Source organism: Pyrus communis, chromosome 9 (assembly GCF_963583255.1).
Source record: "Pyrus communis chromosome 9, drPyrComm1.1, whole genome shotgun sequence".
Classification (NCBI taxonomy): domain Eukaryota; kingdom Viridiplantae; phylum Streptophyta; class Magnoliopsida; order Rosales; family Rosaceae; genus Pyrus; species Pyrus communis.
In genome coordinates this window covers 6,861,355-6,884,774 of record NC_084811.1, presented here as the reverse complement: position 1 = coordinate 6,884,774, position 23,420 = coordinate 6,861,355, and the positions used below count along the sequence as shown (strand labels likewise).

The window sequence follows — 23,420 nt, the reverse complement described above, 5'->3', positions numbered from 1 at the left end:
TGCACGCCATTTAATTAAGCTTAATTAGTGAGTAGGAAATTAACAAAAACTTTCTTTAGTCTTCCCCTTCCTAGTTCAACTTTCAAAAGAACTCCAATATCTAATCGAAAAGTATATTTTACAAGAATTCGAACTCATTGACCGAAATTTAATAATTATTAGTAGTCAATTTCTCTTAAGCTACTAGAGCAAACGAGAATTTGACATGGCTGGATATGTTGGAGTTTTGACATTATAACCGATTTGAATCTTCAAATCGGATCTGAATCTTAACGCTGTTGTTGGCGGTTTTAATGCTCGCAGCGCGATGCAAGGTATTCAGAGAGAGAGAGAGAGAGGGGAAAGCAACTTGGTTCGATGCAAGGTATTGAGAAGGGTGTTTGTAATGGTATCCGAGAGATGGTGTCGTCGGGGCATATTCTTCTGAAAATCAACTACACACACGTTACAAAAATTCCCAAAGTTAAGGAGGCGACTAAGATGGCTCAATTACGTCCTATCAGTCTTTGTAACGTGTTGTATAAAATTTTGGCGAAAGTTTTAGCGAATAGACTGAAGACCGTACTCCCTTATATCATTTCACCTACTCAGAGTGCTTTCATTCCATGTAGGTTGATTTTAGATAATTATTTAGTAGCAACGGAGGTTGCTCATTATATGCATAAATGGAGTTCAGGGTTGAATGGGCTTATGGCGTTAAAACTGGATATTAGTAAGGCGTATGATAGACTAGAGTGGAGTTTCTTGGAGGCTATAATGAGACGCATGGGTTTTTCTTCTACATGGATCCATACAATAATGACGTGTGTGTCTACCGTGACCTATTCATTCAAGCTCAATGGGGATCTAGTTGGGTGTGTGAAACCTGGTAGCGGAATTCGACAAGAGGATCCATTTTCCCCCTATTTATTTGTCATGTGTGTCGAAGGTTTATCGGCTATCCTCACAGCAGTAGAAGCTGACAGCGTGTTGAAGGGTATCAAGGTATGCCGACAGGCCCCGAGTATCCACCATCTTTTTTTTTTTTGCGGATGATAGTTTTTTGTTTGCTAGGACTACATTACAAGAGTGTCAGAGTATCAAACAAATTCTACAAGTGTATGAGGTGGCATCGGGGCAGGCCGTAAACTTTGACAAAAGTTGTGTGTCCTTTAGTAATAATCTCCCCATCATTAACAAACAACTCCTTGCTAATTGTTTAGGAGTAAAGAGAGTGGAGTTTCACGATAGGTACTTAGGCTTACCGGTTCTTGTTCGAAAGTCGAACAAGGAAACTTGTACCTATGTCAAGGATAGGCTTTGGAAGAAACTTCAAAGTTGGCGTAAAGGCATAGGATATGCTTGTAAAGACAGTGGCTCAGGTGCTCCCTATGTATTCCATGCAATGTTTTCTCCTTCCTAAATCGTTCTGTGAAGAATTGAATGTTATGATTGCACGGTTTTGGTGGAGTGATGATCCGGGAAAGAGAAAAATCCATTGTCTCAATTGGAGACACTTATGTAAGCCTAAGTTCGAAAGGGGGTTGGGATTCAGAGATTTTTATGCTTTCAACCTAGCACTGTTGGCAAAACAAGCTTGGAGATTTACTAATCAGCCTGAGTCCCTCACATACCATATGTTTAAGGCATGGTACTTCCTAACTTCTGAGTTTCTTACTGCTCCGATTAATGACAATGGGTCATATGTATAGAGGAGTATTGCGGTTGCTAGGTAGGTGATAATCAAGGGGCATCATTGGCAAGTGGGGGATGAGGTGAATAACAAGATTTGGCAAGACAACTGGTTTCCGAGAGACTCTTATTTTAAAGTATTAAGTCATTCGCCGGTGAATTGGGATACGAAGGCTACGATGGACAAGCTTATAGTGTCACAGTCGCGGGTTTGGAATGTTGAGTTGCTATAACAGTTATTCTCTCAAGAGGAGGTGGACCGAATTTTAAATATGCCGTTAAGCTTTTGGACCGTTGGACATAGACGAGTCTGGCACTATGAGCGTCATGGGAAGTTCTCGGTGTGGAGTGTTTATCTTGTTGCTCGGGAGATTGTCTCTGTGGGCGGGGATGGTGCGAGTGCTTCTGCCTCTTCGTCAGATAACGGATGTGATAGGATGTGGAGGAAGATATGGAATGCTTGTGTACAAGGGAAAGTTAAAATTTGTGCCTAGAGGGCATGCTTAGATACTCTCCCTACCAAGTCCAATCTTGCTAAAAGAAAGGTGAATGTGGAGAATCACTGTGTGTTTTGTGGATCACCTGATGAGTCAACCAATGTTCTAAAAATCGACATAGGCGACCGCCTAGGCGCTGGGCGGCGGAGCTCCGACCTGATTTAGACCAAAACGTTCAGTTAGGCGGGGAGGACATAGGCGGGTTAGGCAGCGCTAAGCGGCAGTCTAGGCGATTTGAATCTACAACTTCCGATCTCATACATAGCAGCAGAGCCCCGAAAAATTTCTGTAGCTCGTGTCTATGAAGATGAGGGAAGAGAGAGTGCGAAGAGAGAGAGACTAGGTTGTCACTGTAGGAAATGGTAGTCCAGTCGGAGTGTTGGCTGCAGAAGTTTCAAAAATGCCACTCACCCTGTTAAACGGTGGAGTAAGCCCGATGTTGGCTATGTCAAATGCAATTTTGACAGTGCCTAGGCTCAAAACGAAATGTGAGGTGGCTTTGGGGTTGTTCTACGAGATCATGAGGGAGGTCTCACAGCAGCTGCAGTTGCATTTAGTGGGCGAATAAATTCTGCGATCGAGGCTGAGCTGTTTGCTGCTCGTCAAGTGGTGCTGTTGGTCCAAGAATGTTATCCAAGTGGGTCCAATATCATTTTCAAGGGTGATTCTAGTTTGGCTTTGGCTGCCATGAAGGGGAAGGATGATGATTGCTCGCTGCTAAGACCTTTAATAAATGAACTTCGATTTCTTCTTCAGTCGTTTCCTCAGTGGATGGTCACCCATATGCCGAGGGAGGGCAATTCTGCTGCACACCGCCTTGCTCGTATGGGGGTGGGTAGTAGCCAATCTTTCTTATGATTTGAGGAACCTCCTGATTTGATTAGGGATATTTTGTTTCAAGAAAGTTTATAATTTGATGCATTATCTTATGAGGATAGGTTTCTTCTGTAGTGCGGGACACTCTTTTCCTTAGATCGGGTTGAAAGTTTCGATAAGGTTTTTATCGAGACCCATTATGCACAATATCCTCAGTTTGTACGTATTCAATTTGATTTGCAATAAATATCGTACTTGAAAAATAAAAAAAAAGTATTGAGATTTTTATCGAGACTCATTGTGCAAAATATCCTCGGTTTGTACGTATTCAATTTAATTTACAATAAATATCGTACTTAAAAAAAAAAAATAAAGTTATTGAGAAGGGGAGAGAGTGTCGGCCGTTTCATATCAGTGGAATGTTAGATACGGAAAGTACTGGAAGTTGTTATCAAAAGTCAACTGCTGCTCCCAGCTATCAGAAGTAACGGCTCCTAGTTATCAGCATCGTCAAAGCCTCTGATGCCCTTTAAGGTAGCTGATTGCAAGCCGTATTGATGAATGTGTGACTGATTTCAATTTGACGTAACTTTCCTAATTTAAGGAACTGATTTCAATGGAGAGCTTGAGTGTAACCTTCTCCTTCAGCTGCTCCTACTATGACTTGTGTAAATTAAATACGATAACTAATCGAATCATTATTAAATCATACGATAAGAACTCATTAATAACGGATCTTTAATAAGTTTACATGAGAGTGACATGTAGGTAACCCGTTTTGCCACTCTAGTAAAAAACTTACTATAAAATACAATAGCTATAGTGAATATGTGTGTATATATATGTGTGTGTGTGTATATATATATATTGTATATTAAATATGTATTATTGTATTATTATTCTATACAAATTTAAAAAAAAAATTTATTTATTTATTTATTTTTATAGGGGTGTGCGATCTACAAATCTCATTTTACTTCTCACACACCCCTTGATAATTTCTGTCCGTTGATTTTCTTCAATTCATCCGATCCAATGACCGAAAATTAAAAATGTGTGTGAGGAGTAAAATGGGGTGTGTGGATATCACATCCATTTTTATATTATATTGTAGACAAAGAGTGAGATTAAAAAAAATTATAAAACACATTAAAAATAAAAATATCAAGTAATTTAAAAATACCAAACACATTAAAAGGGGTTTTTTGAAATGGGTCCAAAGTAACTAAAAATTGAACCTATTTCAAAAGTTAAAAGTGACAAAAAATTAGATCTATTTCAAAAGGTAGTCTATAAAATTGGATCTATTTCAAATTTTTCCTATTTAAAAATTAGGTCAATACCCCAAGGGCCACTTGCGAAGGGTTGGTGTGGTTTGGTGGCTGGCTATTGGGCTAGATCGCCTATTGTTTGGTTGTTGTATGTTTTTATTTTATTCTTTTAATTAACAAATAAAAAAGTTAAAAAATGGCATGGGGGAGGCGAATTTGGAAGCACACGCGTGGCACCCTTTCTCGGTCAAGTAAATTAAATTAAAATTTGAGACTTTTTGAAATGGATCCAAAGTAATTAAAAATTGGACCTATTTTAAAAGTGAAAAGTCACTAAAAATTAGACCTATTTCAAAAAGTAATCTATAAAATTGGACCTATTTCAAATTTTCTCTTAAAATTTTTGTATAGTCACAAAACTCAGTATTATATAGAGATTTATTGCCTTTCAACTTTAAATATTAAAAGAAGTTTCCTTTTTTTTGGGTCAAACAAATATTAAAGGAAGTTTATGCATATTCAAAGAAAAAACAAAGCGTCCACATGTGAATTATTGTCAATCAACAGTTTTTAAAACGACGTACCAAAAAAATAGGAGTTTTAAGGAAGACCATGTTTAGAAAAATCCCTTCTTGATCTGGTCAAGTCAAGTAACTAAATGTTGGTCTTAATTAATGAATTAGTTTTGGCCGTTGTCTAATTGAATTATCTGATCTGAAATATAAGTAATGTTAAGTAGACCTTTTAGATTACTAAATTACTTTAAGACCAAGATGCTTTAAAGTTGCAATGTACTGGTGCATATACTTACCATCAATTCGGAATTAGCGTCCGGCATGTCTGCGATCCTGGCCCTCACTTCTGCAGAAGTAGCTCTAAGGAATGAGATGAATGTAATTATGCTACCAGCAAGTAAATCGAAACAAAGTAGCGGTGTTAATTAGAATTTGAAAGATGGAATCTGATAGTGCTTACACGTTAATAAAACTAGTTGAAATTAAAGTTGGGGTTCCACTATAAAACCAATTTGCAATATAGATCTCTTATAAACCCTTGCACGGTTTTTATTTTCACAAATTTAGAATTCTTTTGCCTTCACATCCTCACAAACCAAACTGCTCGTACTTGGCATTCTTTCGAACTAACTTGTTTTCAATGTAATTGGGTTAAGGGTGAAGACCAGGTATCTGAGATATCCGAAATATTAAATCCATAGAACCAAGCAAAGAAATGAAATCTTAGACAATGTGCAACGCTACGTGCATGCCGAGAAATGCAAAACATTGTCCCGGAAAAGCAAAACACAGTAGAAATAAAGATGTAACAGATTGATAGTACAGACCCTTTTTTTGGACTGTTTACTAATTAATTATGAATTTCTACTGAAGAGAGAAAGAGAGAAAGGTGTGAAAGAATTATTTATTAACGACCTCCGTTGCGTAGCTGGCCAATGTCTCCGGTCAAAAGGAGAGGGAGAAGAACTCTCGACTCTGTATGGTGTGTAGTCAATGGATTTCCTATATCATATTAGATGTTTCGGACTATATATACAAGAGTTTCCTTCAGCCAGAAAGGGAATATTGAAGCAAGTTTTTGTTGCATACTTGGGAGTCTGGATTGATCTCCGTGCTCCATCTCTTTGTTTCTCTTTTCTTTACTGTTGGGGCTTCCCTCGTCAGAAATGGAAACCGAGCCACTCCCCTCCCCCTCGTCAGAAATGGAAACCCAGCCACTCCCCTCTCCCAAGTCAGAAATGGAAACTGAGCCACTCCCCTCCCCCTCGTCAGAAATTAAAACCGAGCCACTCCTATCCCCCTCGTCAGAAATGGAAACCAAGCCACCCCCCTTCCCCTCGTCAGAAATTTTAACCGAGCCACTCCGCTCCCCTTCGTCAGAAATGGAAACCCAGCCACTCCCCTTCCTCTCGTTAGAAATTAAAACCGAGCCGCTCCCCTCCCCCTCGTCAGAAATGGAAACCAAGCCACCCGTCTCCCCCTCGTCAGGAAAGAAACCATCTAGGTTGACGTTCTGTGGTAAGCAGACCTACGTACCCTTTCATGTACTCACTACTTCTAGTGAAACGATTTGGGGACACATTCTTTTCTCCGTCTGCACATTCCCGTTTATTTACATTCCTTAATTCTCTTTTTATTTATTCAATCCAAAAACCAAAAGTAAATAGAGATTTGCAATGAAAGAAAACAGTGCAGAAATCAAAACCCCTTCTTACAAGTTATTAGCCTTAAAAAATCTGTTCATTAATTTTCTTCCTAATATTCCTGATTCGCTTTTGAATTGCAGTTGTGTTTTGGCCGTATGTACTCACTCTATATACCATGTCGATAATGACAACGTACTTAACTGGTGTATGGAATCTCAGTATCACGCAAGCCGCTGCAGTTGTCAACTTGTATTCGGGCATTGCGGCTATAATGCCAGCGATCACGACACGTATAGCAGATTGTTCTAGGGATAGCTATTTCATGTTGTGGCTTTCTAGATTTGCCTTCGTCTGTGTAAGTATTTTCCGATAACAAAATCATGTTTGATTGTTACTTGTGTAGATATATGTGAACGACCCAAATGAAATTTAATAACTACAAACGTGACCCAGAATGCCGTTCTTATGTGTGAAGTATACCCAAATCATACTGCATACCAAAATAACTAACGTATACCTGTTCCTGGTAAATATCCTCACGCGTAAGAACTTTGAGGTTGGCTTCCACTTGGAAAATCCTAAATTGTTTTTTTTTAACATGATTTTCTCAACACACTTGGTGTTCTTACACCGTATGGGACGGGCCTTCAGCTTGCACACTTCTCTCTTTGTTCTCGGTCTCTGTCCTCTCATTTGTAGAGAGGAGTGGCTGGTTGATGATTTCTTTTTCTTTTTCTTTTTTTTGGGTAATGGTTGATCTTTCTTTTTTTTTTTTGGCGAAGAATGGTTGATCCTTCTTCAACAACAAACATTCTCACACATTTGCCTGATGACATTCTTTCTTTGCACGCTTCACGGCTTTCTCATAAAAGCCTTAACAACTTTACAATAGTATAATGGAACACTCCTATTTATTGTGAATTTGTTGAACTTCCATGAACTTCTTAATGGTCTGCGAAACTTGTTATTTGGTCTCCATGAACACTCCCATTGCCAAGCTCTTTGATTCTTCATGACTTCAAGATGCTACCAGAGGATGAACATACTTGTCATCTCTTCTTCATACTCTTTCTTTGCCCTTGTTCTTTTAGCGATCGGTTAGAACTTAGAGGGCACTTTGGCCTTATCTCAAGAATTTCTTCTCCTCTTCAATGTCCTTGATCTTTTTTTTTGGATTTGACAAATTCTTTGGATTTTCTGGACTGGCCCTATTTTTCAAGAAGTTTGCCATTTTTTTTCTTTTTGATGTGCTATAACAGGAGTGTTACTGTGCTTTCGTTGCAGTCTTTTTTAAGGTGTTGCATATGATGAATCCTCATGGAACTAGTAGAAGAATATTAACCATAATTATTTGGAACTAACAAATGCAGGGATTTGGTCTTTTGACAATTTCAACACCACCAGTCCTTGCTGTAGTAACAGGCAGCTGCAGCTCATTTGTGCCCCAGTGCATTGGCCCAGTCCATAAAACTCTCTTTTACACAGCATTGCTTCTATTAGCTATTGGAGAATCGACTCACTTGTCCTCCTGGCCTCAGTTCGGCAAGGACCAGTTTGAAACAGAAAAGGTTTACCAGTTCGCAACAGAAAAGGTTTACAAACGTTCATGTCAGCTTTTCTCATTGGCGACACTAATGTTGGTCGTCCCTGTTTGTGCCGTTATAGCAGTTGGTTTATCAAATTCTTGGTCGATTAAGTTTGCGATAGGAGCAATATCTGCAGTGGTATCTACACTTATCTTCTTAAGTGGTTTATATTCATATAAACGCCCCAGTGGAGACTCTAGCCATCTTACTGGAGTTTGTTCTATCATACTCGGCAGCGGTATTTCAGCAGTTATGTTTTTCATAGTCTCATGTATGGCCGTTGTCCCATCAGGTGTTATTGCTTCCATTGGAAATACTTTCTTCATGGAACAAGCAACCGACATGAACCATTACATTGGGAGGCTCAGAGTTCCTACTATTATCCTTCCTGCGTCACAGCTGTTGGTGAAATTATTTGTAAAGCTACGAAAACAAGATTCTAAAGTTTTCTTTGCCTTCCATGGGATTATAGTGTCATGCGTGATTTCAGTTGTATGTTGTATCACAGCTGCAAAAGTGGAGACCCGAAGGTTAGACGCGGTGAAGAGCCACGGTTTCATTGACAAGCCTGAGGAAACAATTCCGATGACCATGTTCTGGCTGCTTCCTCAGTTTCTTCTTCTCGGTTTGGCTCAAGAGATTGGCAAACAAAGCATTGCGAATCTATATTATGCTCCGCTGTGGTGGTCTTTTAGGAGCCGATCATTCTGTCAATACATGCAAACCTTGGCTGACGCTGTCAGTGGAGTTGGATATATAGGCGGGATGTTGTCAGTTTATCCAGTTCGTAAGATGAAACCCAGTTGGTTCCAGTACACGCTTAACCGGAGTCGTTTGGATAATTACTACTGGACCTTGGCCGCATTGTCCGCAGCTAATCTGGCATCGTTCTTTTTAGTCCTCCTTTGGATTCTTCTGAGGCGGCGTTTTTGATTTTCCTGAAGTTTGACATGCTTATAAGTCCCACCTCTTTTCTTAGAATGAATTTCCGTGTTCTTAGTATAACATAAAAGCTAAATAAGACATTTCTCTTCAATCCCCTGCACCTCGAATTCAAACTCTCTATTTCTTGTCAGCGGCCCGTAACATTTTTCAGGACCAGGATTGAACCAAGCAAATTTCCCAACTAAGTCGGTGTCATATTTTACAAATTTGGATTGGCTCTTGTAATAATTTTGATCGTTGCTAAGCAAGCGTTTTTAATTTCCATTTTCCGAAACATAGTGAGGCACACATGGTCTCTCACAAGTCACAAAACGCCCTACCTAAAGCTTCATCATTCCTGTTCCTAATGTAGCGCAAAACATGTACTTGCTCATAATAGAGGGATGCAGCTAATTGTTGAAAATACTGGCATCGCTGGCATCACCACTTCCGTCGATGGCACCACCGGAAAGGTGCTCTAAACAGCTAGAAGCCTAGAACACACACATGGGGATGGTCTCGAGCATCTTTTCAATAAAATCTTGTTTCCTAACCGCATCTAGCCTCCGAGTATCCACTTGTGAAGCAACAATTCTACCTTGTACAGAAAGTACAGTCCATGCTGCCTACTGTGTGGGGTTCTTGATTTTGATTTGAAGATGTATATTTCTGATCTTGATCCCGGTTTTGACATGTTCAAGAAACAATGTTCCTGGCAAACTACGTAGTAACCGAGCACCTGCATTTTTAGAAGGAAAATGTTATTCTTACCATAAAAAAAACTTGCAGCGAGAAGTTTTGATCATTTATTTACTCATAATGTTTTGCTGGTATATCATAAAGTTACTTGAGACTTGAGAGGTTTCATAAAAAAACCAATGCATTCAGGATTCATATACATTGCAGGCGCTTGTAGCCTTCACGAAAATCCCTAACCCTTGCATGGCAAAAGTTTTGGTCCTCTGGTGTGAGAAGCCAATATGGTAAAGTCTTTCAATATGTTTACATGTAAATAAATTTGACAACGACCCACAAAACAAATTAACAAAACGAATCTAGGAGCCTTATCAGTGAGGATGAAGTTTTATACGTTTATTATGTGGGTTAACAAACTTGTGCCGTGTCTAATATCAACTACGTGCCAAACAGATCCAGGTTATATAAACCGTACAATGGAGCCTTATCAGTGACAAGTTATTTCTAGGATTGTACTCTGGGACATGAACTTACCCAATGAGACTGGAAAGCAACATCAATGATTACCATAATATTATCGAGAAGAAAATAGAAAATAGCATGTCTGAAGGCATGAAGCTCATTGTTCTTGCAAAAACAATAACAGCTTGTTGTGTGTGTGAAGAGTTGAGTTAAACTTCCATGCCCTCAAATGACAAGGAATGACTACGGAAACATTCAGATACTTACCATAATAATTTTCAACCGCTGCTCATAAAATTATAAGAGGCATTTAAGTTCCAACACAGGCAGCCAAAACTACTAAGGAATGCGATGATAAAAGTAACAATCAACCTTTAGAAAATATTCCACGGAGAATTCAGAAACAAATCACCTAAAATATGGGTTCAACTAAGAAGCAGATAACATTATCCGAAAATGTGCTTACTTACCATCATTGCAAATAGGTTAGGGATGTACATGTCTGCAACAAGTGCTCCTCGCATCTGCAGAATTAAACTCCAAGCAATGAAATGAATGCAATGATGATAACTAATAAGCAAGCGGAAACAGAGCAAATTTCATGATTTAGAGTGGCACGGTGGAAAAATCTGAAGGTGCTTACAATGGAAACTGAAGCCATCCGAGATTAAGCTAACTGAAAGCCTCCAAGCTTACGAAGAGCTATAGCTACATAGAGAAGCAAACTGCTCATAGTTGACATTCCTTCATACTAACTTCCCTTGTCATGGAATCTTATTAGGAAAAGGTTTGAGTTTGCATTGTTAGAATTGGCCATTTGGCTTATCGGTGAAGACCAGGTGATTGAGATATCCGAAATATTCTTAAAACGAAGCAAAAAAATGAAATTTGTGACAATGTGCAAAGATACCAACATGCCGAGAAATGCAAAACATAGTAGCAATGAAGTGTTATCACACAGATTACAAAGCCTTTCCTTTGGAGTCACAAAACCGAAATTGCACCCGAAGATTGAGAGCTTTCCCACACCTCAATGCCCTCAACATCTTCCCTAATAACAAACAGCCTATCGCCGCCACCTTCGATTTTCTTTATAATCCCTCTCTCAGAATCCTCAACCTTATCAACAAAATTCCTCCTATACCACCCCTCACAAATCCCATTTTCTATTTCCACCCTGCGTTCTGCTTCTGCCACCTTCGACCAAACCTCCAACCCGCCTTCCCTCCCCACAAACACTTGCTTTCTGTAACACCTCACCACACTATTGTTATTTCCACCCGTCCCATCTCCGCCGGTGTACCTCAAGCTTGGGTTCTTGTCTTGTAAATATACCCAAGGATCATCCCCTAATTTACGCAAGTCTGCCACTGCCAAGTCGCCGGACTTTGAACACAACTTGAACAGGGACGACTCCTCAACGTCGGCATCCACGTCGGCGAACGAATCCCCGAACCGACTGCTCCGGCCCGAACCCGGTTCGTTCGCCTCCCAAACCACCCCATTCGACCTCGGGTCCCACAATCGGATGTAACCCGAGTAACCAAAGGCGCCGCACGTGACGGAGCTCCCGACGATCAGTCCCGTCTCCGGAAGCCACCTCAGCTTTCCCACGGCCAGGTTCTTTGCGGAGCTCCCCGGTTGCCGGCTCAGCTCTGATACGATTTTGAGAGTCGATTTGTCGATCACGAGGATGCAATTCTCTCTGTGGGAGCAATCGAACGACGCGAAGACCGAGCTTGGCGAGTCGGCTATGGCGGTGACTCGCGCCTTGAAGATTCTGGGATCTTCCGGGTCGGTCCAGTGGATCGACCCGAGGTTTCGCACGCCTGAGAAATCGTAGAAGTGAAGTCCTGCGCTGGATTCGGATCCTATAGCGGCGATATCAGGATACACACGGCAAATCGAGGTTATGTCCTCCAAATGCGTACGTAGAGTTCCGGCGTAGCTGAGTTTCCAATCGTAGCTGGATATCTGGCCGCCATGGGCGATCCAGACGGAGCCGTCGTCGCCTGCGGTAATCGCCGAAGGACAGCCATCGTAGGCGGGTTGGACGGTCGTGACAATTGATGCGTCAATTCCAGAAAGAGGAGGCGGCGACATCGCCGACTTAAGCTGCGACTCGATGCCGTAGTAGAGGGCTTCATCGGCGAGCTCCTGCTTGGAGAATAGGCGAGCCGCGGAAGGGAGGCCTTTCGATCGGAGAAGAGAGAGAATGACGGAGAAGATCTCCGGGTCCCGGTCAATGAAAACCGGGTTCGGGTCGTCGGTGGAGCGGTTTGATAGGGCGGCTAAGAGAGAGTCGGGTCCGCCGGCCTGGATCGTTTCTAACGTCGTTTCGAAGTACTTGCCGCCGACGTTGAGCTTGATGCGGTCGTCGGGATGAGGCCTAGGGGCAGTGTGGGAATTTCCTTTCTCCATTACGAGGCCGCGTGAGGTTGAAGATGTTTCACGGTCTTCAACTTCACGGGAACTTTCTAGAAATCTGAGAGGCGGGCGAACGGGAAAACGACGGAAAATTTTACGCTTGCCTTGACACTAATACCCTTGTTATTGTGTGGAATTGCTCAACTTTTGGTGGGTGTGATCGCCTAAAAAAATCCAACAATAGCCCTTTTTGGTCATTCTGAAATGGAGAAAACAAACCATTTTTTGTCTGTGCTTGGATTCTAAAACTCTTGGGCTCAGACCACGAATTATGATTGGGCTACATTGTGGATCTGAATGTTTTTGGTACAGGCCCATATTAGAGCCCACCTAGCCACACATCATTACTATTTTCAAAAGAGCGATTCTTTATACACTCAAAAGTTTTATTCAGGAAATTAATTCTCACAAACGACTTTAGTAATTTTTTCAGGAAAATAATTATTTCCTTTGAACACCAATTAAATTTTGAAACAAACGGTCGGATAAACTTCACGATGGTTGAATTTTAGATATCTTAAATTGAAGCAAAAAAATTGTTTCATATCTTTCATAAAAAGGTAGCAAACGAATGGGGTCCAAGAAAAATAAATTCATAAAAAGTAATAAAAAAAAAGTATTCTTGAAAGTTTAGTAAATTATTTTAGGTATTTCTTTATTCTAGGTATCTAAAGAAATGTGTAAAAGTAAATTGGGTGGTTAGAGACATGCATTTAGGTATACGCAAAACCACTCTTTCCAAAAACTCCACCAACTCCAATCCTGCTATCCCCATTCGCTCGATGCTTATAAATACGAGCTTAAACACACTCCACAACCGATGGCTCAGATGATTATCATGTAATCATATGGTACTAATTAGTTCATAATCAAATACTCAAATTCTTTTGAACTCTTTAATTTTCCTCTGACTTTACTAAAATTGAAAAGAATGTGAACTTGCCTTTTGAAATCCCTAATCAAATACTTCAAAATCAAGAATCTATCAACTAGAGCACTAGTTGATCTGATTCCTTCCTTACTTCCCTTATTTCTAAGTTCTCCAATTCATTCTTTCTCTCATTTTTGTTAGTAAACATGTCCCAAATTCAAATATAAATAAAATTGATTTAGCCTAAGTGCAACAATCGAAATCACAATCCTTACGACATCGGCCATGATAAGTAGCGATTAAGTTTTTTATATATATATATATATATATAAAACTTGTTTCCTAAGCAATCAAAAAATAACCACGAGACCAAATTAGGGTTCGATAAGGACTTCCTTCCAGCTTAATTGACCTGATGAACGGCCTGACCTGCAAATTTATCCTACTCGTTAATTCCTATATATATACTCTCTTGTGAATGGAAATTGGCCAATATGAGAGAACTGCTCCGACTGGGGGTAAATGAATGGTAATTAAACAATTAAGTCACCATATAAATCAGTAAGTTCCGAAACTCACAGAAACTTCACTGTTTAGGGAACCTCTGCCAGATGCTGCCTCTTCTGCAGTAGTGCCCGTGCTACAACAACTTCAACTGAATGTAGTACTTTTTGGAATGTGGCTCAAATAGTTTAGCAGTAAATACTTGTTCCTCCCTGATAGGGGATTTTACCACTTGCAAAAGTAGAAATAAAAATACTTAAAAATACTTGCAAGAGTACAAAGTTGTCGTAGTATAACATATCAAGCAAAGTTGTTTTCCAGAGAGATTGAATGAATAATTTGTGTTTAAAACCAACTCTTAATTAATTATTAAAAACAAAGTTTGGAAAATGTTGATTTTACAATTTAATATAATAAAAACGAATTTTAAAATAAAACAATTAAAGAAATTAACTAGAGAACAATTTAAAGAAAGTCAATTTGTAAAGCCTAGGTTCCGCCGTCCCCTTAACAATCCTACACAATTTTACCAATTACTTATGAATTTCTACAAACATGCTTTGAAGGTTAGGTTTTCCTAATGCATATTTTCCTCGTGATGTTCAAGCGAAAACGTATATATAACATGCAACCCGTCTGTGATGTTTAGATCAAATATAAACATGCAAGACTCATTAAGCTTTGTGAAAACCCTTTGAAAAACCATGCAACCCTTAAGAGCGTGATGTTCGCCTTAAGTGAACTTACAATTACTAATCACAAGAAGCCCTCCTCAATTTCAGGGTGATGTTCCAACATAAATTGCATCAAATTACTTGTCTAAAAACCTAATGGTCGCGAATCACTAAGACAATTAGATAGTTTAATCTCGGTGATTAATAACTCAAAGCAAGCATGCATCCATTCATAAGCAAATTAATAAAATCACATATTCATGCTAAGGCTTGTGGCTTCACCCTAACAAAAGAACTAGTTACGAACAATCATAATAAAAACTAAAGAAAATACATTAACTAGAAAAAAGAATGAAAACACGTTGTAAGTTCTCCAAAATAATACTTGCGTTCTTCCCCCCTCCTTCCCTCCTAACCCCAACGGCTAAAAAGTCTTATTTATACTACTACAAAATAAACCCCTAAAAAGTCTTAGAATAAAACTAGGAAACATAATAAAATAATAAAACAGAAAATAAAACTAAAATTTGGACTTCTGAGAAATTCAGACTTTTGAAAGACCAAATCAACTCCAATTTGGTCCTAAAAGGTCTCTTTTGAAAGCTTCGGTCGTCCCCTACAAATCCTCAGAATGAATCTTCCTCAAAATATGCCATATTGACCTCCAAAATACCCAAAATGTCTAAAAACGTCAATCTGGGAAGGCTGCGCGCTGGGCCTTTATTTCATCGCCATGGTTAAACGGCTTGGTAGAAAAATCTGAAACTTTGATACAATCATCTTGAAAGAATGACAAACATCTTCCAATTGAAATCACTGCAAAATTCATCCGTTTAATCATTTTTTGCTACAGAGGAAGTCACATGTCCTACATTAAAAATATATAACAAAGTATCAAAATTCTACCAAAATAACCAAAATAACCAATAAACTATAACTAAGAATAGGGTAAAATATATGGTATAATATGGACTCATCACTCCCTAAATACGATGAGTTACTACTCCTCTATTATTATCTAGGTCAAATAATTGAAGTATATGAATTATGATGAGGTCCCCATGAATTTGAATGGCTTTATCACTTCGTTAGAATTATGCATATTTAATGCAGCTAGCCAAGGGGCTCCCCACTACTATTTTCTAATTACGTGAAAGACCTGTAGTTAATTAATTTTACAAAAAATATCAACAGCAAGAACTCATCAGAAGCTTCACTTGCAGATATGGATATGGAAATGCATGTGAAATTTAAGACTTGCATTAGTGATGAAATGTGGGCACGGCCCCAGCAGCCATGGCATGCAGGCCAGATCATTGGAGGCCCTAAAACATATAAAAGCTAGATCGCTAGCAGTACCACTGCATACACCCTGTCGAACCGCGTGCTGTCTAAACGGGTACGTGTTGAGAGAATGACTTCACATGTATATATATCATCACAATTACTTTTCGTGTTAATGTACAAAATAATTGGTAAATTTATGTTTACTAGTGTATTGAAAATGAGAATTATTATTAGCATTCCAATATTATGAAAGAAAAATACACTTGTGAGGAATGTAGAATGAGATTTTTGAAGTGCCAATAACACTTCTCTTGAAAATAATAATCTACATCAATATAGTAATACACTTCTTATGAGAATTGACACAACCAGTTCATTATTATTAGAAGAAAAAAAAAGTTTTAACATATTGGAAAACAATAGAGAAATGATCATTCTCGTGATGGAGGTGATTAAAAATAAAAATTAACTTGATCCCATGCTTAATTAATAAGCCTTTTGCTTTTCCTTTTCCTTTTCCTTGTTGGATGATGACACTCTACCATCTGTCCCCGCAAGTATGCTATATTTGTCCTTCCTAGTTAAATTTGTGCACTCAAATCCCAAAGTCCCAGCCAACACCCTCTGAATATAATTTGCAACCTCATAGGCAGATTTCCCACCTTTGCAAGTGAGCTCCGACGGGAGCTGGTTCAAGAACGTAATTTCGTACGTTGGCATCGGATTCATGAATACGAAATACGGGTCCAACAATTTGTGCCCCCTAACCGTTGTCCCATGAAACACACTTTGTTTTGTGTTGATCGCAACAGGCACAATCCTATCAGTGAGCTCAGCAAATAGGGCACTGAACCTCAACAGGAACGGCTCCCTGCACGTAGTGCCTTCCGGGCATATCACCAAGTCGCCTTCCTCGAGCAAACGCTTGATGTTCTCCGCGTCCTTCTCTCTCTCCCTCGATAAAGCCACGGCCTTAATCGGAGAAATTAGTTCTGTAAATTTGCTAATACTATATGTGACACAACTGATTTTTCTTCCTAGGGCAACTGCTGTGACAACTGGGTCTAGGACTGTACGGTGGTTGCAAATGAATAGGACTCCGCTTTGACCTTTCTTTGGGGGAGGAGGAGGGGTGCCCTTAACTACAAGGTTAATCCCTAGGAGTTTGTAGTTGTATCTTGCAATTCTCTCAGGTAAAGGGATGTTGGTGTAGACTCTGAGGATGGCCAGGAGAATGCCAATGGGCATCCATAGGAAAGTCAGAAGGGCAACTATTGGGGTAGGTCTTTGGACTAATCTGCCCTCATGAAATATGACTGGACTAAGAAGCTTGTTTCTTGGTAGTGGCTCACATCTAGTCCTTGGAACCATGTACCCTTCCTGCAATTTACACGTCAACACAGTAAAAAATGGGAGTTTATTCTAATTAGTTTTTGACTCATGTGGTTAACATGAGAAGAATTTTAAGTCAAATTGTCATTAAACAGAATTTGGTTGGGATAAATAAGAAAAAGGGTCATCTGATTGTTGTGACCAAACATGGTCCAATAATATTGTATACTTGCAATAAAATAATACTTGGAATTGTTATCAATATTAAAAAAAAAAAATGTCATCTTGCATTGACTTCATAAAAAATTAAACGTCGTAAAATGCAGAACAACATGTTTAGAGTATCGACAACAACTCCATTTACAGTCGTAAAATGCAGAACAACATGTAATTTAGAGTGTCAATAACAATTCATTTTACTTAAATATGTATATACAACTTGTGTTGAAAAGATGATGGGAGTACAAGTCACAAGAATAGCGCAAACTAAATAACTGTTTCATGTGGAACTTAGTTGGATTGAACAAAGAGAGTGGATTGGGGAATGAAGAGCGTATGGGGGTGTCAGTTGTAACACAATGTGAAATAAATGTGATTTTGTAGTTCACAAGTCACAAATTACAAATCAAGGTTAAAAGAATCAAAGTAAAAGTTAAAAAACATGGGGATAAATGGTACCCAAAAAGATCACAAAAAGACAATGAGAAACTACAAGAGGTTGCTATTAAGTTTCTCACCAAACTTGTAATAAATCTAGATAAAGGCAGTGCCCTTTTCATTTATTTTCAAACAAATTTTCTGTTGTGTTTAAACAACGTTGAGTTGAGTGCTTAACAAAATTTCTTTTATAATGCCAGTAAGAGCTCTTTCGGAAGAAAAAAATAAGTAGTGAAAATTGCATGTTATAACATACCTTGCAAATGGACATGAAATCATGGTCAGTCTCTCTATCACCCAGGCCTAAATCAGGCAAGTTTGTACCAAACTCCTTGAGAACTGCCTCTCTTTTGTGCTCTCCAACTAGAACACCTGGTTTACTCACAAACCCAGTTGCCCTCCCAGATTTTGTTGCTTCCAACTCAGTGCCAAGAACTTTATCAGCTCCTAAAAAAAACTTCACAAACGGTTCAACCAATATTCTAGGGTTTGCTGTGATTATATAACGCTTGCCGAACGAGTTGAACACCTTCCAGGTTTGCGGGTGAACATCTTCAGCGTAAAATTTCGGAAGCACTGAGCGGGACACCATCTCAATGTCCTTAATTTTGAGGCCAGCAAAGGAAATGAAGATGAAGGTTTTGATTGCTATGGACTCTGATAAAAACAAGTAGGTGAAATACACAAATGGGACTGATAGTAATAGCACAAGGCCTCTTAGGAAACTACCAGCTTCAATTGCAACAAGCATGAAATATGGGAAGGCAGTGCGTGACACAAGGAGTGTGCCATCAAGGTCTGCTGCCACGGTTTGGTTTGATCTTCCCTCGGTGCTACATCTCGAAATAGGCTCGAAACGACTCCATGCTCCCATGGCGCAGAGAGGGAGAGAGGGGGCTTAGGTGGGTTTGTGAATAATTGGGGGTTGGGGGGGCTTTGGGATTTATGCTATGTATTGGGGGGGGTTGAGATTTATGTTATGGAGAGGATGGTAGGAGATGGGGGTTTTAAAAGGAGGGAGAAAAAGATTGCCATGTTGTAACTTTCTATATTGCCATGAAAATATTATGTGACTGCAAGAAAATGTTATGCGATTGAGTCGATTGACTCTTTTTTTCTCTCTCCGAATTTGGTGAATTTCAAATGGAAGGTGTTTTTTTTTATTTTTATTTTTTTTCCTTTGGATCACTGATTTTTATTTAAGTTAAGCTACATAACAGACTCGACATAAACTTATAATAATGTGATATCGAATTTATTATTCACAAAAGTTAATTTCAAATTTTTTTACTTATAAATAAAGAGAAATACAGCTACAACTTTATACTAATAACAAGTGAAAGAGGTAATTAAAAGAATATTACATGCTTATAGATGGAGATAGAGAAAGAGGCCTCTTTGACGTCCAAATTATGGCAGTTGGTGTGAGTAGTTGGTGGTCGATACCAACACCAACATTTTACATTTAATTAGCCAACATTTTTAGTTTTAGGCGCCGGCCTCCTTGCTCATTAAAGCTCGGCTTATGACTCACTTATCTGGTAATTAAGCTTGCCTCTTTATTTAGGTTGACTGTAATTTGTGATAAGTAGACACCTATTAGAACTAATTTCTATATGAATTTTTAAGTACAATTTTAATTAGTGAATTTCTTATCTCAATTCGATCACCAACAAGTAAGACACTAATTAATTAAGAACTAAATACAATCTAAACCCTTGTCAGTGAGTGAAAAAAAGAGAGTTAATTGGCTTAAATTTACAAGACATTTGCAACAGGTTAACAGCAACTACTTTGCAGCAAATAGCAACAATAGAGATACATGAAGCGGGACTGATGGAATTCTCTTATTGCGTAAGTTTCCATGTGGTAGATATCAACATTAACCAAACTATCATCTCTTTCACTCAGTCTGTCAATAACTCATTAAATTGCCAAAAATAAAAAAAAATCTGTCATTTCTCTCTCTCAAGAAACAGATAACTTGAAAGCAATCGTACCCATATAATTGATTCCATAAACGGTTGCGGATTTTGTTGTTGAGATTAGCTGGGAAGCCTTTGGCCACAAAAATAAAAAAAATAAAACACTTCAACATTTAATATTAAACGGCTGCTGCCAAACTAAATTGTTTAGATACATGAAAACGCGTAACCACTTTTATTTTTTTTTAAAAGGAAAATAGTTGCATGCATGCATTCATTTTTTTTAAAGTTTGTAGACGAAGATTATGTGAAATTTTCTACAGCTAATACGAATCTTGATTGAAACAAATCTTTGAAATTTTAATTAATCGTATATTTACTGTGTGTGTATCTTTTTTTATACATATTAAGCTATAAGCCTATAACTAAATAATAATATCCTTTATAGTTTATAAAGGATACGCAAAGCATCTAAGTCAAATCCTTTCAAATCAAGTAAAAGTTTTGAGAGAGCATGGGTCGTGCTTTTGGTTACCTTAGGTCACCAATATCCCTGACTACATGAAAGTATAAGAATCTAAACTTGCTTAGACAGGAAGAGAATAATTAACGCTAACTAGTAGTATCCTAAGTTAAACCAAGAAAATGGAATTTGAACTCGAAATATTGTAGTTTGAAAGAAGAAATGCTATATGTAACACTTGCAACTACAAGCGAGACAAGTAAAAACCTAAGAAAAAAGATCACGCGTATAGTTAATTTTAAGATAGGTAATATTGGAGAGACTAAATTTGTAAATTAAATGTTTTAAACCAAATGAAATGGAAGTCGATGATTGGATTATTACTTAAGTGTTGATTACCGTGATTACTTTTTATTGGTAACACATTATTTAGTTTCCAAATTTAGTCTACCTAACATTATTCTTTCCTGATTGTGGACAATCCACTGCCACATTTAATTAGGGTTAAGCAGACTATCTTCTTCCTAAAATTAAGGGACTTAAATCTTCGAAATATTATCCTATATTGTAATGTATTGTAATTTAGGATAATTACATGGAAGTTGATGATTAGAATATTACTTAAGTATTGATTAACCTGCTTATTTTTTATTGGTGACACATCATTTTATTTGAAAATTTAGTCTACCTAGCAATACCCTGTAATTTAATTCACTTATATTATAACAAATTAATTCTAAATAAAATTATAATTACACATGTGATTCCTTCTCGTATAAATCCTCCTATTTTTAGGAACTTTTCACAGACTGTTGTACATGGTGTTTTTCCTTTGAAGTTCTATATAAATTAGACGAACACGACTTACCCACTTTTGAGAATCAGAATAAACTCCATTTCCAACAAAAGAAGGGAGTGTAATTAAAGTGTCACAATGCCAACTTAAAGTTGTAATTGTTCCGAGTTATATATTAGTTAAAGTGTAAATAGTATTTTGTTGTCCCACATTGATGAAGTACATATGTAATACCAATTGTAACTCCTATATATACTCCACTTTGGAGATTAATGTATATATAAGAAATTCCCAAATATTGTCATATATATTTTTGGTATTTACCATGTTTAGTTTAATATGGCATCAGAGCAGTTCACTCTTGGTGACCTGTGTGCTTTAATTTTGTGCCCACCTTTGTCGTGATTTCCTTCGTTGAAAAGAAGAAAGTGAATAGTGCTGCAATACCATACAGCGCCATGAACAGTGATCTACTACATTGTTTATGAACAGTAATTTGCTACAGTGTCGTAAAACATTGATCTGCTACAATATCATGAACAGTATTGCTACAGTGTTATGGTAAATTGTTTTCATTCCGCTGCGTATCTTTTATGCCTTTATTGTTCGTGATTTAGTTCAATGGCTCAATATAATCATAGTGTTGTTATGCATCTTGGTGGAACAAATAAATGGATAATTGATATTGGGGCCATTGATCATGTGACTAGTGACCCTAGAGTGTTTGATGAGTTATGTGATTATGTTCGTGATCCGTATATTACTAGTGCAAATGGAGCACCTTCCCCTCTGAAGGGTGAATGCACTATCTCTCTTACTCTGACCTTATCACTGGTCCATGCTTTACTTGTTCCTGATGTTAAGTGCAATCTTTAATCGGTAAGAAAACTACTTGATACCTTATATTGTTCTACTCACTTCTACCCTACATATTGTTATTTTCAAGACATTCAAACTCAAAAAATAATTGGTTGTGGTAAAAGAATAGGGGGTTTGTACATCTTGACTATGAAGGATATTGTTGTTTCCAGTTCAAATAATCATCAAGTTTTAAGTGCTAAAGTGGACGACAGACATCAAATTTGGTTGTGGCATTGACGATTGGGACATCCATCATTTAGTTATATGAAGCATTTATTTCCTTCTTTGTTTCACACTTGTAGTGATTTAGAGTTCAAGTGTGAAACATGTGTCATGGCTAAGAGTCATAGTGCTTCCTTTCCCATAAATGATTCTAAAGCTACTTTACCATTTGATTTAATACATTCTGATGTGTGGGTCCAGCGAAGGTTACTTCTAATGGATTCCGTTAGTTTGTTACTTTTATTGATGATTGTACTCGATTAACTTGGGTGTTCTTGATAAAGAATAAGAGTGATGTTCCTTTGCTTCTTCACGAATTTTGTGCAATGGTGTCTACCCAGTTACAAACCAAAGTTAAGGTTGGTCCGATAACGGAGGAGAATATGTGAATCACACTTTGGCATGTTTTTTTCATAAGCACGGTATTATTCATCAGACGACTACTCCGTTTACACCCCAACAAAATGGTGTGTCCGAACGGAAGAATCATCAAATAATGGAGGTTGCTCGCTCCTTGATGTTGGATAAATGTGTTTCTAATCATTTGTGGGGTCATACTGTTTTGGCTTTTGTGTATTTGATAAATCGTGTTCCAAGTAGGGTTCTTGATTTTCAGACACCGCTCTTGATGTGCCACAAAAACATGTTTCTCTTGTTTCTGTATCAAAACTTCCTCCGACGGTGTTTGAGTGTATTGCGTATGTGCATGTCTACTTTCATCAGCAGAGTAAACTTGATGCATGTACTCTCCGATGTGTTTTTATTGGGTATGCTAACAATCAGAAAGGCTATAAGTGTTATCATCCTCTGACTCAAAAAACTTATATTACCATGGATATTACCTTCCACGAGGAAGTTTTGTATTTTGTGAAGCACTATTCTGACTCTCCACTTCAGAAGGAGAAGTGGAGTGAAGTGCAGATTCGAAGATATGGTATGGATGATGTGTTACAGGCAGAGTTGGGGACAGAACATATTATGTTGCGTGATATTGAATAGTCGGTTATAGATAGTGATCGGCCATCTGTCATTCCCGAAACTATTTCTACTGATGGCAAATCAGATGTGCCTAATGAGTTGCATGTTAGTATGTCTGACAAATTACCTTCTGATGACCAGTTGCCTGTTTCTGGTATGTCTAACGAATTGACTGATGATGGTTCGTCCAGTGATCATTCTTCTAACAGTTTAGTACAAGATGGTGACATACATGAGGTAAAATCTGACGATTCTTCTACTTATCAGTTGCCTCCACGGGCAAATCGTGGAAAACCTAAAGTACTATGAGCCTGATATGCATGCCAAAGCCAAATATCC

General features: G+C 38.2%; 3 protein-coding genes across 3 annotated transcripts; 1 reads left to right on the top strand and 2 right to left on the bottom strand.

Annotated features, from left to right (window-relative positions):
- The first annotated feature begins 5,936 nt into the window (after positions 1-5,936).
- On the top strand, positions 5,937-8,935 carry LOC137744280 (protein NRT1/ PTR FAMILY 5.5-like). Its single transcript, XM_068484134.1, has 3 exons — positions 5,937-6,288; positions 6,557-6,771; positions 7,787-8,935. Exons 1-3 carry the CDS (start codon positions 5,937-5,939, stop codon positions 8,933-8,935), a joined length of 1,716 nt encoding a protein of 571 aa, XP_068340235.1.
- Positions 8,936-10,927: 1,992 nt separating this feature from the next.
- Positions 10,928-12,557, bottom strand: LOC137745060 (protein ENDOPLASMIC RETICULUM-ARRESTED PEN3). The gene has a single exon (XM_068484932.1). The coding sequence runs from the start codon at positions 12,503-12,505 to the stop codon at positions 11,069-11,071; it is 1,437 nt and encodes a 478-aa protein (XP_068341033.1). The 5' UTR covers positions 12,506-12,557; the 3' UTR covers positions 10,928-11,068.
- Positions 12,558-16,194: 3,637 nt separating this feature from the next.
- Positions 16,195-18,789, bottom strand: LOC137745296 (glycerol-3-phosphate 2-O-acyltransferase 6-like). Its single transcript, XM_068485229.1, has 2 exons — positions 18,093-18,789; positions 16,195-17,227 (listed from the first exon to the last, which is right to left on the bottom strand). The coding sequence occupies exons 1-2, from the start codon at positions 18,708-18,710 to the stop codon at positions 16,334-16,336; spliced, it is 1,512 nt and encodes a 503-aa protein (XP_068341330.1). The 5' UTR covers positions 18,711-18,789; the 3' UTR covers positions 16,195-16,333.
- Between the last annotated feature and the right edge of the window lie 4,631 nt (positions 18,790-23,420).